This window comes from Pyxicephalus adspersus, chromosome 6 (assembly GCF_032062135.1).
Source record: "Pyxicephalus adspersus chromosome 6, UCB_Pads_2.0, whole genome shotgun sequence".
Classification (NCBI taxonomy): Eukaryota; Metazoa; Chordata; class Amphibia; order Anura; family Pyxicephalidae; genus Pyxicephalus; species Pyxicephalus adspersus.
This window is the reverse complement of record NC_092863.1, coordinates 81,892,492-81,907,220: the sequence shown is the minus strand read 5'-3', so window position 1 is coordinate 81,907,220 and position 14,729 is coordinate 81,892,492. Positions and strand designations below refer to the sequence as shown.

General features: G+C 36.8%; 1 protein-coding gene across 1 annotated transcript in view; it reads right to left on the bottom strand.

The window, feature by feature from the left end:
• Positions 1-13,213: 13,213 nt before the first annotated feature.
• Positions 13,214-14,729, bottom strand: part of SREK1IP1 (SREK1 interacting protein 1) — a 39,312-nt gene continuing 37,796 nt past the window's right edge. The window contains exon 5 of the mRNA XM_072416362.1: positions 13,214-13,750. Within this exon, the coding sequence (XP_072272463.1) occupies positions 13,576-13,750 (175 nt within the window). The 3' untranslated portion in view covers positions 13,214-13,575. The remainder of the gene's footprint in view (positions 13,751-14,729) is intronic.

Genomic DNA, 14,729 nt, shown 5'->3' with positions numbered 1-14,729 from the left:
TTTTTACATGTCCAGAAGTCTTCCAGCAAAGTAAATTCAGAGGCAATCACACGTTAACTGCCATGGATGTACTTCTCTGGACAGAAGTCAAAATTTTATTTTAAAAAAAGTCTGTAATTTTTTTTTTTTTCAATAAAAGTAATTTTTCACAGTGTATGTGCACTGTCATTGGCACTGTGATTCTATTCTAGGAAAACATAAAGAGCACCAAGTACCCATGTACTGGGTGAGAGAGTGGCTTTAGGAACCATCTATTACCCCTCCCCACACACAAATCTCTCTAAAACGTGGTGGAAAGTTGAAAAGACCCTTCCCTCAACTATGGGGCCTTCCATTGTTAAAGGAACTCTACTCCTTTAACTGTATTAAAAACAATTAATACTTTAATACAACAATTTTCAGAGCTTTAAGGAAATCACTCTGCATTTTAAAAGATTTCTGCATTTACATTTTTACCATTTATGTTACATGCTCACCAATACATTAATCTCCCTAGTAAGATTTATAAATGATGAAAGTGTACACAAACCTTAAATGGAATACTGACAATTGATGTGGGGCATAAGCATTGTGGATTAAAGCATTGGAACCCTAATGCAAATAGATCAAATTAGTAGTATCTAATGTTTCATGCAGACAAAGAAAATTTGTTACTATAGTAATGGCTAGATTTAGGTAGAATTTCTTCTTTGTCAAATTTCTATCTTCATAGCTACATAAGAACTCAACATAGTGCAGAGCAAGAAATAGCTATAAAGTAGAGAGAAATAAGGAAGAAGGGGAGAAGAGGGAGTGAGAAGTGTAATATGCTGGGCTTAGAGAGCTTCAACCCTAAACAGGGCAAATATTGGAGGCAATTGTAAGCTAAATAAAAGGGTACTAAAGCCTGAATGAAGAATTGTCCTTGCTTCTGTAGTGTAGCGCAAGATTTTTAGAAATTAAAACTACTGATTCTAAGGCTATCATACTACCAGGATGGCTGTAAAGAGTTGCTCCTAAATGCTGAGAACAAGAGCTGGTTTGTCAAATGAAATGTTCAATACCAGAATTTCTTTAAGTATACCCTCAATGGCCACTTATTAGGTACACCTTGAACGTTCCAGGCTAGACTCCATTTATTCTCAATGCTATTACACATTGACACAGCAGAAATTTCGACTCATCAGACCAGGCTTCTTTTGTCTAATTTTGGTGAGTATGTGTGGATTTTTTCAGCAATGTCTACATGCCTAAATGCATTGAGCTGCTGCTATGTGATTGGTTGGTTAGATATTTGGATTAACAAGGAGGTGAACTGGTGTACCTAATAAAATGGCCAGTACATGTACATAAGTATGTATAAACCCCAAAACTTCTCCGTTTTCTCTTGGTTTGTGTTATATATATATAGTGATCGCCATAGCAACGGGAGGAGTTTCAAACAGGAAACAGGGCCAGCAGGTTATCTGTGCAACAAGGGTTTTTATTCACTAATACTATAATCACACAAGACAGGCAAAATAAAACAAACATCAAAAATAAAGCCTGGCCACTTGGCCTCTAACTCACTGTTAGATCCCTTTACTAACAACCCATGCCCAATCTAGTGCTGTGCAGGACTCTAAGGCCCTAACCATGCAGCTTTTCCAACAAAGTCTGTGTCTTTACTCACCGTTCACCGTTCACCTTGGACCTCCTCCCAGCTCACCAGCCAGGAACAAAGCCCAAGGAATAAGCAGGCTGGGAGTTTTATATCCCCAGCCTAATTTCCAGGATTCATTTCAGGTGAGACAGTTACACCTGATCATACCCAGGCCTCTTTAGCTCCCCCACCTGGCCAAGAAGCTCATTGTCATTCAGCCTGGTTCTTCAACCCCATCTTCAGGTTTAAAGGAAAACTGTCTGACTAAGCAGAAAAATACTCTGCATATAACCTGTATCTGGGGCAAATGTACCTGTCATCCTAGAGGAAACCCTGTGATTTCTTTGGCCGGCTGTTACAATAAATTTATATATATATACAATATATATATATATATATATATATATGTAAAAGCACAAGTAAAATACAGAAAATAATAAAAAAAGAAGATAATGCAGCCACAACAACCAAGGACTGGTAAACTGCAATACAATATATTAAAATTTGTTCTTGGGTTTAGATAAGCTTTGACTTTTAAACAATTTAAACAATTTTTAAAATGTATGTTCAAATGAAATGTTCTATACAACGTTTAAAGCATAATGAACAATAATATGGTTTATTTTACAACAGACTAATTTTCTAAAAGTTTATTGTCTGTGGAACTAGAGGTTATATAGCAGGACATTGTGACTTCTGAAATCTGATTCTACCATCCCAGCCGAGTACCAATCTCTCTCCTGACCACATAAAGCAAAGCAGATCTGTGGTATTTATCCATCTGCCTTGAAATAAAAGGACATAATAAGGTAAAGATGAATAAAATAAATATACTGTATGTATATATCATACGGGTATATATAAAATGCATTAGGTAAAGAAATTGAAAGATTTCAGAATTAGGTATATGATGTGGATCTTATATGCCTGCCAAAGTCAAGTCGTGTTACACACAATCTTTGTGCTCCCTTGCTGCCTACATCTGATACTTTGGTAAAACAAGATCCCTGTACAGGTTTATACACTGTAATCAGTAAGCCCCTGTCCACCCCCATTGGAGAGTGCTTGGGATTGGTCACTGGCTGCTCAGGTACTGTGTACTACATTATAGGGAGAGAAAGTGCTATAGGTTTCACCTGTATAATTACCTACACATATTTTAAATGTAAATGTGGACTTCCTTATACCAAGGTTGAGATTACGTAACTAGAACACGGTGTTCAAACAAATTTCACATCTCCTGGTTTTGGACAAACTAATATGTTGGGGTATTTTTATTACCCTGGTAGAAATGACGAAATGGCTTTGAAAACTTCACAACATCTTCAACAATACAAGAACAAGTTCTGCTTAATGTAACTAACTATTACTAGATACAGTATACAATGATCTGGAACAGAGAAGCTTTACAGACATTTAACTATTTTCTTGTTGTTTTTTTTAGGTGGTAGGAAACATTTCTACTATTCCTAGCCCTGCTCACAAAATATATATAGTAATAGATATAGTAATAATTGTAAAAATGTAACATTTGGATACTACATAAAGGCTCAATACACTTATTCCACACAAATTTAGATACTGCTCACAAATCCTTCAAATTGTAGGGTTAATGTAGATTATGTAGTATCGAATAAAAATAAGTAATTTGAGGAGATAGTCATTCTATGATGCAAACATTCCAAGATTTACATGAGATAAATACAGAATAATTAAATGGGAATTTACCAGCATCCAATACTAATCGGTATGTAATCACTGGTAAAAACATAATTTATTTATAAAAATTAAATTTACGATACAATAGAGACAGATCAAAAAAAATATTCATCAAATGTTCCACCAACTCAACACGTTATGGGCAGATAAATATTTGCTTCATCAGGAGTCTTTTACAGATGAACACTTGTCTCTACAACAAATATCAATAGACAATTGTATAATCGAATATACCAATACAAAAACAGCATTTTTAAATAAATATAAATCTGTCACGATTATACAAATCAAAAATCACACTGAATTGACCTGAAAGATTTTTGGTTGATTGAAAGAGTGATTTGGTGCTGGATCGGGTGACGTAGCCTCATGTAAAGGGAAAAAAAGAGCGCATGCCTGAGATTGACATTTCTTTGCCCTCATTGTGCATGCCTAATATCTGGCATGCACAGGAGCAGAAAGGAGCCTCCTGGGATGTGTGACATAGGTATCCCAGAAGGCTCTGTGCTTCCATTCAGTCTTTGTCCACCTGGAGTTCTGTTTTAAGGCTTTTTTTAGATTGTAAAATATTTCCTAGGCACAGAATAAATCTCCAAAGCAGAAACTATTAGGAAGTTATATGGCAGATGTTTTCTTTTGCCAAGAACTAATTAGTGTTGGAGCTGGAAACGTGTGATTCTGAGGTTCAAATTAAAAATAAAGCTGATATTCTTTACATTAGACTTTGGTCCATGCTGTTGTGTAAGATCTCAGCAGTTCTATTAAAAAGTTTTAGCTGTTTGTTGTAGTTATTCCTGCAAGAAGTGACAGCCACAGTAAAAAAAATGTCTTCATTGTGATGGAAGTAAAATTATAATGTGTGATAAAAAATGTTAAAGAAAAAAAATTGAATGTGTGACTGTAACAAAGTGTAAACAGCAAAACTGAAAAAGTAACACAGTTTGCAAAAAGAAATTGTATCTGAAAATTCAGCTTCGGCCAAAAATAAATGTTAATTTATTTTGGATAGAGCAGGGATGGATTAGATCTGCTGTCAAGGTTTGGGTTCTGTCTGTACTTTAGAAATTTCCCTCAGTTTCTCACAGGAAAGTTTCTCCAGTGGGGATAGTTGTTAGTAGATTGTAGAGGAGTCAGACCAGGGCCATTTTAGGACATAGGCTGTTTAGTTAATTGTCTACTGTGGCATTAAGTACTGAGGGTGCCGTCTCCTCTTTGTATGCCAACCAATTACTCCTTTGGGCCTTTTTTATTAAATAAGCATTAACTTTCTAATTTTTAAAGTAAAGCAGTAAAGCAGGACCACGATCCTTCCTACTGATTGGATGATGTAACTCCTACGTGTGTACAGGAGATACATTACAACACTGTACACAGAAGCGAGCTTTTATCTACATGTCGCATGTTCTTTGTACTTTAGAGCTGATTTAAAAAGCCACCAGGAGCCTGGGAGCTTGTTATTTGACAAAGGAGGCAGTTCATGTCTCTTTTATCAATAAGTACTACGACTTGGTGTTTTTTTTTTCTTTTTGTGGATTAGGTCTCCTTTAATCTACCAGTACAAAATGGGAACATTTGCTTGCTATGATGATTTGTTGTAGAAAACATCCTGTATTTACAAGTTTGTAAGCAAGTATTTTTAGCCCAAAGTCAAGAACAGAAAAAATCAGTCTCCTGAAAAGTGCCTTCTGATTTGTTCTCCGAAAAAAAAAAAAAATAGATCAGAGATGGTGGGAAGGCAAGAACAGATAATGACTGACTGATAGTCTCCTCTCTAACCCTCAATGGTATTTGTCAGATTTTTATTAGCTAATCTTTAATAATGTAAAATTAATAGTGGGTTGCCCTACTAGATTCTTGGTACCCTTCACAACACCACCAGTTCTAGACATTATGCATGTGGGTATACCCATGCCAGGGGGACCACAAACATACATATAACTAACCAGCATGAAAATCATCATATATATATAGTTCCATAGTGGGTTAGGTTGAAAAAGACATAAGTCCATCAAGTTCAACCAGTAGGGAATAAATATATCCCAGATATAAAACCCTATAAAACATAGATGGTCCAGAGGAAGGCAAAAAAAAAACCCTGGTTTGCTTCAACAGGGGAAAACATTCCTTCCTGGTTCCATGAGCCAATCGGATGTTCCCTGGATCAACAGTCTCTGTTATCTTTACTTTGAAGCCTTAATACCCAGTTATATTCTGTATTTCTAGAAAAGCTTACAGCTTTTTCTTAAAGCAATCTATAGTAGTTGCTGAAACTACTTCCTGAGGGAGCTGATTCCACATTTTTAAAGACCTTACAGTGAAGAACCCCTTCTTATCCAAAGCTTAAACGTCTTTTCCTCCAGACGCAGAGTGCCCTCTTGATCCTTGTAATGATCTCAAAGTGAATAATGGGGAAGAGAGTTCTCTATATGGACCGTTTATATATTCATACAGGATGATCATATCCCCCCTTAAACGTCTCTTCTCAAGAGAGAATAGATTCAGTTCAGCTAATCTCTCCTCATAGCTGAGCTCCTCCATTCCTTTTATTAGTTTAGTTGCCCTTCTCCGCACTCCCTCTAATTCCACAATGTCCTTTTTGTGAACTGGTGCCCAAAACTGGACTGCATATTCCAGATGTGGTCTGACCAATGCTTTGTACAGGGGCAGGATTATGTCTCCATCTCTGCAGTCTATTCCTCTTTTATTACAAGAAAGTACTTTACTAGCTTTAGATAATCATCATCATAAGACTTTAAAAGGTTTCCCAACAAAAAAAAGGTCATAAGAGTCATTGAACCAGTTCAATGTTTGAGTGATATTAAAGTTAAACATAAAAAAACACAAATGTTTAAAATGTACCACCAGTGTCCAAATATTGTCATATTTTGACTGTGTACTTCATAGGTCAGGTGCTTGTATGCCTAATTTTTAAGCTTTCCTATCCCCCTTTTCTTGACAGGCGGTTGACAAGTGAGGGAGATCCTGGTATTATGATGGTGAACTCCTTGTTCCTTGGGACACCACTGAATCCATATTTAGTATTAGTTCATATATGGGCAATGGTAAGAACTCATGGTCTTGAGAATTGGGTCTTTTCCTTCAGGAAGGGCACCCATTCATTAATTTTTTTGGGAGGTGATGAACCCCTTAAAAAAAAAACCTCCTGATGCTAAAGGACATATGGGCTAATTATTTCAAAGGGGACTGCATGTTTGTTGCAGCTTCACCATGTGTATAGAAGCAATTGAGGTCCTGAGCTTAAACTGATGATGGGGGATGGTCATATTTTTTTTTTAACAACACCGATATGTATTTTCACAGTTACTGCATTCATTAGATGATGTTTTCACAACAAAGAACAGATGTTAGAAAGCCTCAGTACCAAAAGATTATTATATATTTTTTATAAACTTGGCCATCTTTTATAATTATTCTTCTGTCTATTCCAAAGTCTAACTCTCCAGATGGTGCTGTTTTCAAACTTGCCCTTTACATCTACAGTTTTCTTTAAAACAAAATCACCCACAATGGAATACAATATATCTTTTTTTTTAATTTGGGTCTTTTATTAAAAATATTTGGAGCCAAACAGCAATATTTTATTGTAATATTGCTAGAGAGAAATAAACAAGAGAAACAAATTGGTTCTGTATTTATTTCTTCTCAGAGAGTAAAAACACAAGAAGATAAAGAAGTACAGTTTTTATACAAGGACACAAGTATGATTAAAAGTTCTGCATTTAAATGCTCATTTTTTAAATTAAAAATAAATGATAGACAAAGCAAGTTAGAGACACAAGAATCAAAGCTTAATATAAGCCCAAGTATTATATTTTGAAATACATTTTTTACATCAAAATCTGCAGTTTCTCCTAAAAAAAACCTGATACTACCATGAAGGTCACGATTTTAGGCACTTATAAGGTATTATAGACTGACAACACTCTGTCCATGTAACCCAACCATGCTCTTGTGTTGTCAACCAACTTTCAATGGAGACTCCAATGGCCATTTCAATACAGATTACACAGGCATGGTCCACTGTTTTCACTATCAGCAAATCCACCCCGGGAAATGCCATACAGCCATTAAAGAAAAAAATGTGGAGAGAAAGTCATTCAAGAGATGGCAGCACTAAGATGCAAATATGTAGACTTTTTTGTATATTTATTTATCATATACAATGATTTGCAATGCAATCATCATTTAGGTATGGTATATATGTACTTTTATAAAGATTTCCCCCTATAGATAAATATTACATTCTCTCCATGGGCCCAATCATTTGGTATAGCTTTGTCCTTACCTAAGATAAAATAATACTTTTGTGGTGGTGGAGGTCATGGGGTGTACACAAGGCATTCTTTTGACAATATTGCCTTGGTGAAATTATTTAATTTGCAATGTTTTTATGTAGCCTTTTCCCCCTATTTGTGACATCCTTTCCCAGGTTCAGAAGCTTTGCCTATCTTGATTGACCAGGCTGGAACGACATAACTTAATAACAATACCAATACCCATCGGTTCCTGAGGCGCTCCCCACTGAACCGTCCTGTCATGGACTGCATTTGCCTGTGGCCTGTCTCCACACCGAAGACGTTCCAGCTTTCCTCCTTTGGTAGGGTGACCCCAAGTGTAGCGACCTGGTGGCACCCAGCAGCAAGGAGTCTGGCGGTCTCTAGGCAACAGCCCATCACCCCTTGCAGGGTGCCCTGTTGGTGTCACTTAGAATTTGCGCCTTGGATGGTCCTGTGCTACTTGCCTGTTATGATCTTGTATGCCGAGGTTTATACTGAGATGCGTATCGAAACGAAGATTGCAAACAGGTAAATTTGTTTCATTGTAGAAGAGACATCACCCTGTACCTTCTGCAATGAAGAACCTGCCTGCTTAGAATATTTTGTTCTTTAGTTGAATTCCACTTTTCACCAATATATATTCCATTAATATATTTAATGTTCATGCCTAGAGTTCCATGTTAATATTTTACTGCTCTAGTAATACCAAATATGTTTAGGGAGATCAATTTTACATCAATAATTTGGAGTAATATCAGAGAATATATTCCCATACACAAATGCATGTTCAGATATTTTTCTCTGTCAGCTTTTCAGACAAGGGGACATACTTTTCCTTACAAAACAGTTAAGACAGTGTGTATTATTCTTAATAATACATAAGCAATAGTAAACAATGGAGAAAACGTGAGCATTTGTGAAAAATTACGTTTTTGTGTTTTGTGACTTTTGTTATATCATTTTGTACTGCCTATCTCTCTATGCAGTTATAAAAAGGAATCTGTCAACCTGTCATACCAGCATTATGAACTATAAAAAGAATCCCTCTGTTCCTACGCTGTGATAAGTCAGTATTATATTTTATTATGCCTTGTCTCAGCACACTAATATTTGCATCAATTCATAATATTGGTTGATATACTAACTTAGAAAACTGCTAAATACATTTCAGGTGCATCAAAATTAATTACAATTTGTTTTCTTTGAAAAGCAGTCACAGCCTGAGTATGCATGCTGAAGATAGACCCCGTGTTTGAAAGCAGTGGTCATTCGACAAAGGATTGAAGAGCTCCAGCTGTGACCTATCAGTGGGCATGTAGGATCCCTGAAAGCTTTTAAACAGAGAACAAGAGGCTTTTTTTAGAAATGTGTTTTATTCAAATGTTTATCATAAAGGGGAACAACAATAGGAATATATTTACAGCTTACTAACAGTGGGTATGTAATGACATGGTAAAGACAAAGTAGACCCGAATATGCATGCATAGACATGCATAGACCCATAGACACAGCACTGTACATTATTTAGGAGTTACAAATGACAGAGAGATACAAACAATGACGCAGGAAAAGGAGAGGACCCTGCCCAAAAAAGCTTACAATCTAAAAAGCGAAGATGGGAAGGCGAGTTTGAAAACATGAGACTCTTTTAAATGCTTTTTAAGGTAGGAGCAAGCTGCATAGGACAAGGAAGAGCATTCCAAAGAGTTGGGCAGCCCTAGGAAAAGTCTTGAAGTTGTGCTTGTGACAAGGTTATCATTGAGGAGGTCATTAGTAGGTCAATGGAAAAGCAAGCAGAGCGGCTGGGGGGGGGGGGGGTTATTTTTCTATCAGGTCAGAAAGGTGGGTAAGACAAAAGCTGTAGAGGGATTTAACGGCATAGCATAGTAATGATGCGTTTGTTGTATAGAGGATATAGAATTAGCTACCAGGCAAGGTTCTAACTGCTGCCCAAGATGAGTTGGCCCTGGGTTGTATGGAACTGCTCATACATATGATTAGCATGGGCAAACATCTCACCAAGACATAAAGTACCCATACCTTTAAAATGAGGTCCTGGATAAACTTTTGCAGTTGAACAAATTGTATTCTGCACTGGTTATTTTGGTTATTTATAAATTTTGCCTATAACAACCAAGAAATAAGTCAGTGAAAACGTGAGGATCTGTTCACATAATATTATTATAATATTCTTTTTTGATGCAAAAAAAATTCTGTTTTGCATTAATTGTATAAAATACTCATCATTTATTTTTTAGACCTGTCAACTTCATGCTTGTTTATCTTTTTAATTAGCAGTAGTTTATGAATGTAGTTGAGGTGTGAAAATCTGTCACCAAAGAAAATGTTTTTCCAGACCCTTTAGCTGAAGACATTCGGCAATAGGTTAATTAAAGCTACTGAATACTTTATGGAATTTTTTTTCCCGGAACAGAAACCACTGCATCCTTCTAGGTTGTGTAGATGTTAAAGTGAACACACACCAAATAAAAACACATGAATTGATGTAATTTTAAACATAGCATATAAAAAAAAGTAATGTGGTTCCTAAACAAACAGAAGTGAAAATTTGCAGGAGAGAAGAGCGTAAGCTGGGAGAAGGAAAGTATTCAGGGAGGTTTCGCGAGGCTTTTGTCAAAAACTGGGATGCCTGGTAGGGGGATGTAAGCAAGAATATTAAGTGTGTGTGTGTGTGTGTGTGTGTAAGGGTTGTAGAGCTAAGCATTGCCATTGGTAGGTGATTGGGATGAAAGTGGGGAGGTATTGTGTTTTAGCGGCTGCAATAGTAAACAATTGGGGATTGTTGTGTTGGGTTGTGGAGTGTGTGTTTTAAGGGAAAGGGAGGTGTTGTACAGTGCCAAGGGAATGACTGGAGCAGTAATAATAACAATATCAGTACACGTAGTAGTAAGATGTGTGTGTGGATGGCCTAGTGGGGGCTGACGTGGTGTTGTAAATTTACTAATAAATTGAAAAAATGTTGCGCTCCAAACGACCATTGCAGGGTTGTCTAGAAACAGACAGCACAGTCAGGAGCTTCAGCACCTTATACGTGGCCCAAATTACTTTATTACATCTAGCACCCTGCTATACTTTGCTGATTAAAATGTTGGGGTAGAAAGGGCAGAATTGAGCACAAGGGAATGTACATTGGTGGAAGTAAAGAATCAAGAGATTGTTTTGGGATTTTTTTTTTTTGGGGGGGGGGGGGGGGTTATTGGTGTGCAGGAGAGACAGAAAACAAGCGTGCTGGATGCTGTCCGGAAAAGGCAGGAAGCTTGGGAGTGGGTATTGTGCACGTGGTGGCAGTAGCAGGCAATTCCTGTGGTACGTAGAAGAAAGAGGTGCCAAAAGTAGCAATTTATCTGCAGCATTTTTATGGTTTGTGATGGATATTCAAAGGAGAATTTATAGAAATGTGGCACTTACAAAGTTAGCAATTCTTGCTACCAAAGCCCTAAAAAGTTTTACAATTTCTTAGTGTTGACACACAGAAAATGTTGTTCCGCATCAGGCAAATTTCAAAGTACACAACTAATATACATATATGCAAACGGTTTGTCATAATTTTGTTATATCTGGTCAGTTAAAGCTACATACAGATGTTATATTTTAGTCACCTGAGATGAAAGTTTGGGCTTTGCTTGGGTGAAAATCTAGCATCTGTACAGCTGTCCTTTGATGTCGCTCAGTGATTTGTCACTGAAAGCTAAGGGCCACTGCTGTTTGTTATGGATGAGGACAAATATAGGTGACTACTTCTCTTTTTTCATTCTTCCTTACTGAAAACAACCACTAAAAATCAAATCCAGTAACAATGTTTGCAACTGTGCACATTAACCTACCTGCCAAACACTTCTTCCACTGCAATTAAACAGAACCACCTGGTCACCTTAGACTGATGCTTAGACAATGGAGGGGCACAGCAACGCTGTGATCATAATTCTGCTTATTGTTGTCAGCAAACACCTAGGGGTATATTTATATTGTTTATTTGATCTATGCAAACTGAGATGGGCAAATGTCCTTAAAAGTGTGAGATTGTGAGCATTGGGCAAAAGGGACTTTCAGTTCTGACCATAAATCAGAAAGCCAATTAAATATATGCATTCATAACATTTAAGGCAGATGCAATGAATAGTGCTTAAAAAGTATAACTTATTAAACCACTTACTCCTTGATAACTGAATAAGTAGTGACCTATGTTTCCCCGGTTTACAGTGAATTTTGGGATGGGGATAAACATACAATAGAAACACAGAAGGTATGAAGAGGTAAAATTTCAACATCTGGAAAGACCACTGAAATGCTGAAAGAAACCATGTATGCAATGCCAAAACAGACTGACGTGGCAGAGGAGAACGGCTCAGGTCGGAAGGGTATTGGTTATGCCTATTTGTCTGAAAAGTGAAATATCAGCCAAATAATGAGCTATTTTAGCCTGAAGAGATTAGATTTGTCATTTTGCTAGCTATTTTGTTGGTGAAGGAAACCACTTATCAAGGGAAACCATCTGAGGTTCAGTATTTCTACTTTTCCAGCAAGGACAAATTGTACATATAGCATTGAAATTCTTTTTAACTATCACTCTGCCAGACATATAACCATTTAGCTTGCAAATTAAAATACTCCAGAAACCTCATAGCAGCAAGTACTGAAAAGGATAGAGAGACGGGAGTTATTTACTGTCACAATGGAAAAAAAAATAGGGTAATTGAATTGTTGAGATGAGCTGGCGGTGAAGGCCCCACACTGTTCTGCCATAGTTCCTATTTAGACCATTTTATTCAGGCAGTGACTTTTGCGCCAATGACTTTTCTATTGGAATAAAATATCATAGGGAATCTTCAGAATGACAGAGCTCCATATGAATAAGGAGTCTCTTACAGCAGATTGTATTATCAGGGCAGGAATAAGTTCTTCCAAATTATTGGGTTTTAGTGTTAGTGGGTGCATTCAGTGTAGCTGAATGGGGGAAATCTGCCCCCCTCCCTTCCTGAAACACAATTCATAGCAAACTGGGGGGTGTTAAGGTTGTGATGTAAGTGCTTGATGGGCGAATTAAGATGTCCCCCATTAGTGGTGAAGGAAGGCGTGGTGATAGGTGGGTGGGTATGACAGAGATGTTACCAGAGGGGAATGGCAGCAGAAAAGTAGTGTGAAAGAGGGAACAATAAAAGGTTAACATTTTAGCCGGTTGGTACAAAAACCCATCGACTTCAACTCCTCATTTTATGGTACCACGACTTCTCTAATTTAAATATGCTGATGTATGCTAATGTTCCATGTTGCTTGAAACACAACATACATGGCATTTCATCACTGCCAAAGCTCCGCCTTTGTAAGCTATATTCTGCTTTTGGGAACAAGAACTCCTGGCCAGGAAGCTGACACTCTACCCTATTGACCAGCCTGTAAATGTCAGCATGTAAACTATAAAAAGTTTTTGCCTAAATTTTAAACTAAAAATGCAAAAAATAAAACAAAGTTTTTAACCACTTTCATAAATTAAAACATCAGAGAACAAACAAAGCTGTCAGCAAATAGAACCCGAACACAATAAAGCAAAACACCATATAAAAAAACTCATGTCTTTATTGTTTTGTAGGACATACAAAATTATTCTAAATAGGATTTTCGGTAACACAAGTTGTCACATTTTTCACAACATTACTGTCCTTTTAAACAAGCCCAATTGTGTCCTTACAATGTGACCCCAATCAGCAGTCTGAAGTTTTCTCATTGTCTGAAACTGATAATAAACAGCGTGGAAGGCACACTGCTTACATAATATAAGGCTGCTTGTATAGAATCAGGTATCCATGCTATGATCCAGAAGTGATTTGCTCTCTGTAGCAGTCCAGGCTATTTTCCATAATGATTTAACCCAGAGAATTAATTGTGCAAAATGTTCTTGCTACACAGAACAACCATGAGTCAGTCACTGCTGGATGAATCTGAACTGCTGGAAGATGAAGAGGAATGGCGTTCTTGTTTTCCTTTTTTCTTGCCTTTCTTATGATGTTTTGCTTTTTTCTGCTTTTTCTCTTTTCTGTGGCTTTTACTTTTCTTTGCTTTGGGACTGTCCTCAGAGTCGCTCGATGAATGAGATCTACAATAAAATATTATAAGCAAATGGTATATATTGTGATAAAAACATCACTGAGTGTGCAGTGTTCATGACACATGGAGGGGCAATACTTAAATGGTGACAAGTACCCTTTCTTAAAAAAAAAAATATTTTATTGATGTTTCTTGAAAAGAAAGTATTATGTATATCAATAAAATAAATAAAACCAGTATTTTCAGAGACTTAGTCTATGTTCACAATCTTTTTGTGCTCTTGTGTAGTCAATCTGTCTAATGCACGACTGGTTGATAATTCGAAAGGTGGTCTAAAGCAATGATATGACACCGAAGTTAATGTATGTATACTAAAAGGAGATTAAAGTATGTATGAAACCAGCAACATGGAGAGTCAGAAAAGAATGAAAAAAAAGGTAAATGCAGAATTTTTATTTTAGTAAATAATTTTGTAAAAACTTAGAATACATAGCGCATAGGAAAACAGAGTTTTAAATCTACTTTTAAAGACTGGAATCTTTAAAGCACAGCTAACCCAAAATTCATCAAGGGAAATTCTAATAGCAATCAGGTTGACAATAAATACAAATACTGGGCCCGATTTATTAAAGCTCTTCAAGACTGGAGAAGATCGGTTACCGGAGGTGATCCATCAAACCAAAAATGGATCTTGTTCAGGGTCAAAAACATCTGCCAAAAAGCACCCCTTATAGACTATCCTCTTCAATCTTTGAGAGCTTTAATAAATGGCGCCCAGTGCATAGAAGAAAAGCGGTGTACAGAATATCTATTTCATGAGTCAAATGTGCCTGCACACTGCATTACTGCTGTTTCCACTCATCTCTGAATTTAGTCAGTGGGAGGGTCAATCATGTGACACCCAAAGAAGGAAGAATAATACATACCAGACTACATTTACAGCATTTATAAACTGGAGTAGAAAAAAAAGATGTTTCTACAAGAGGAGAGGCAGATCTTGTAGTCATAAAAATAGGTGGCGAGCAATC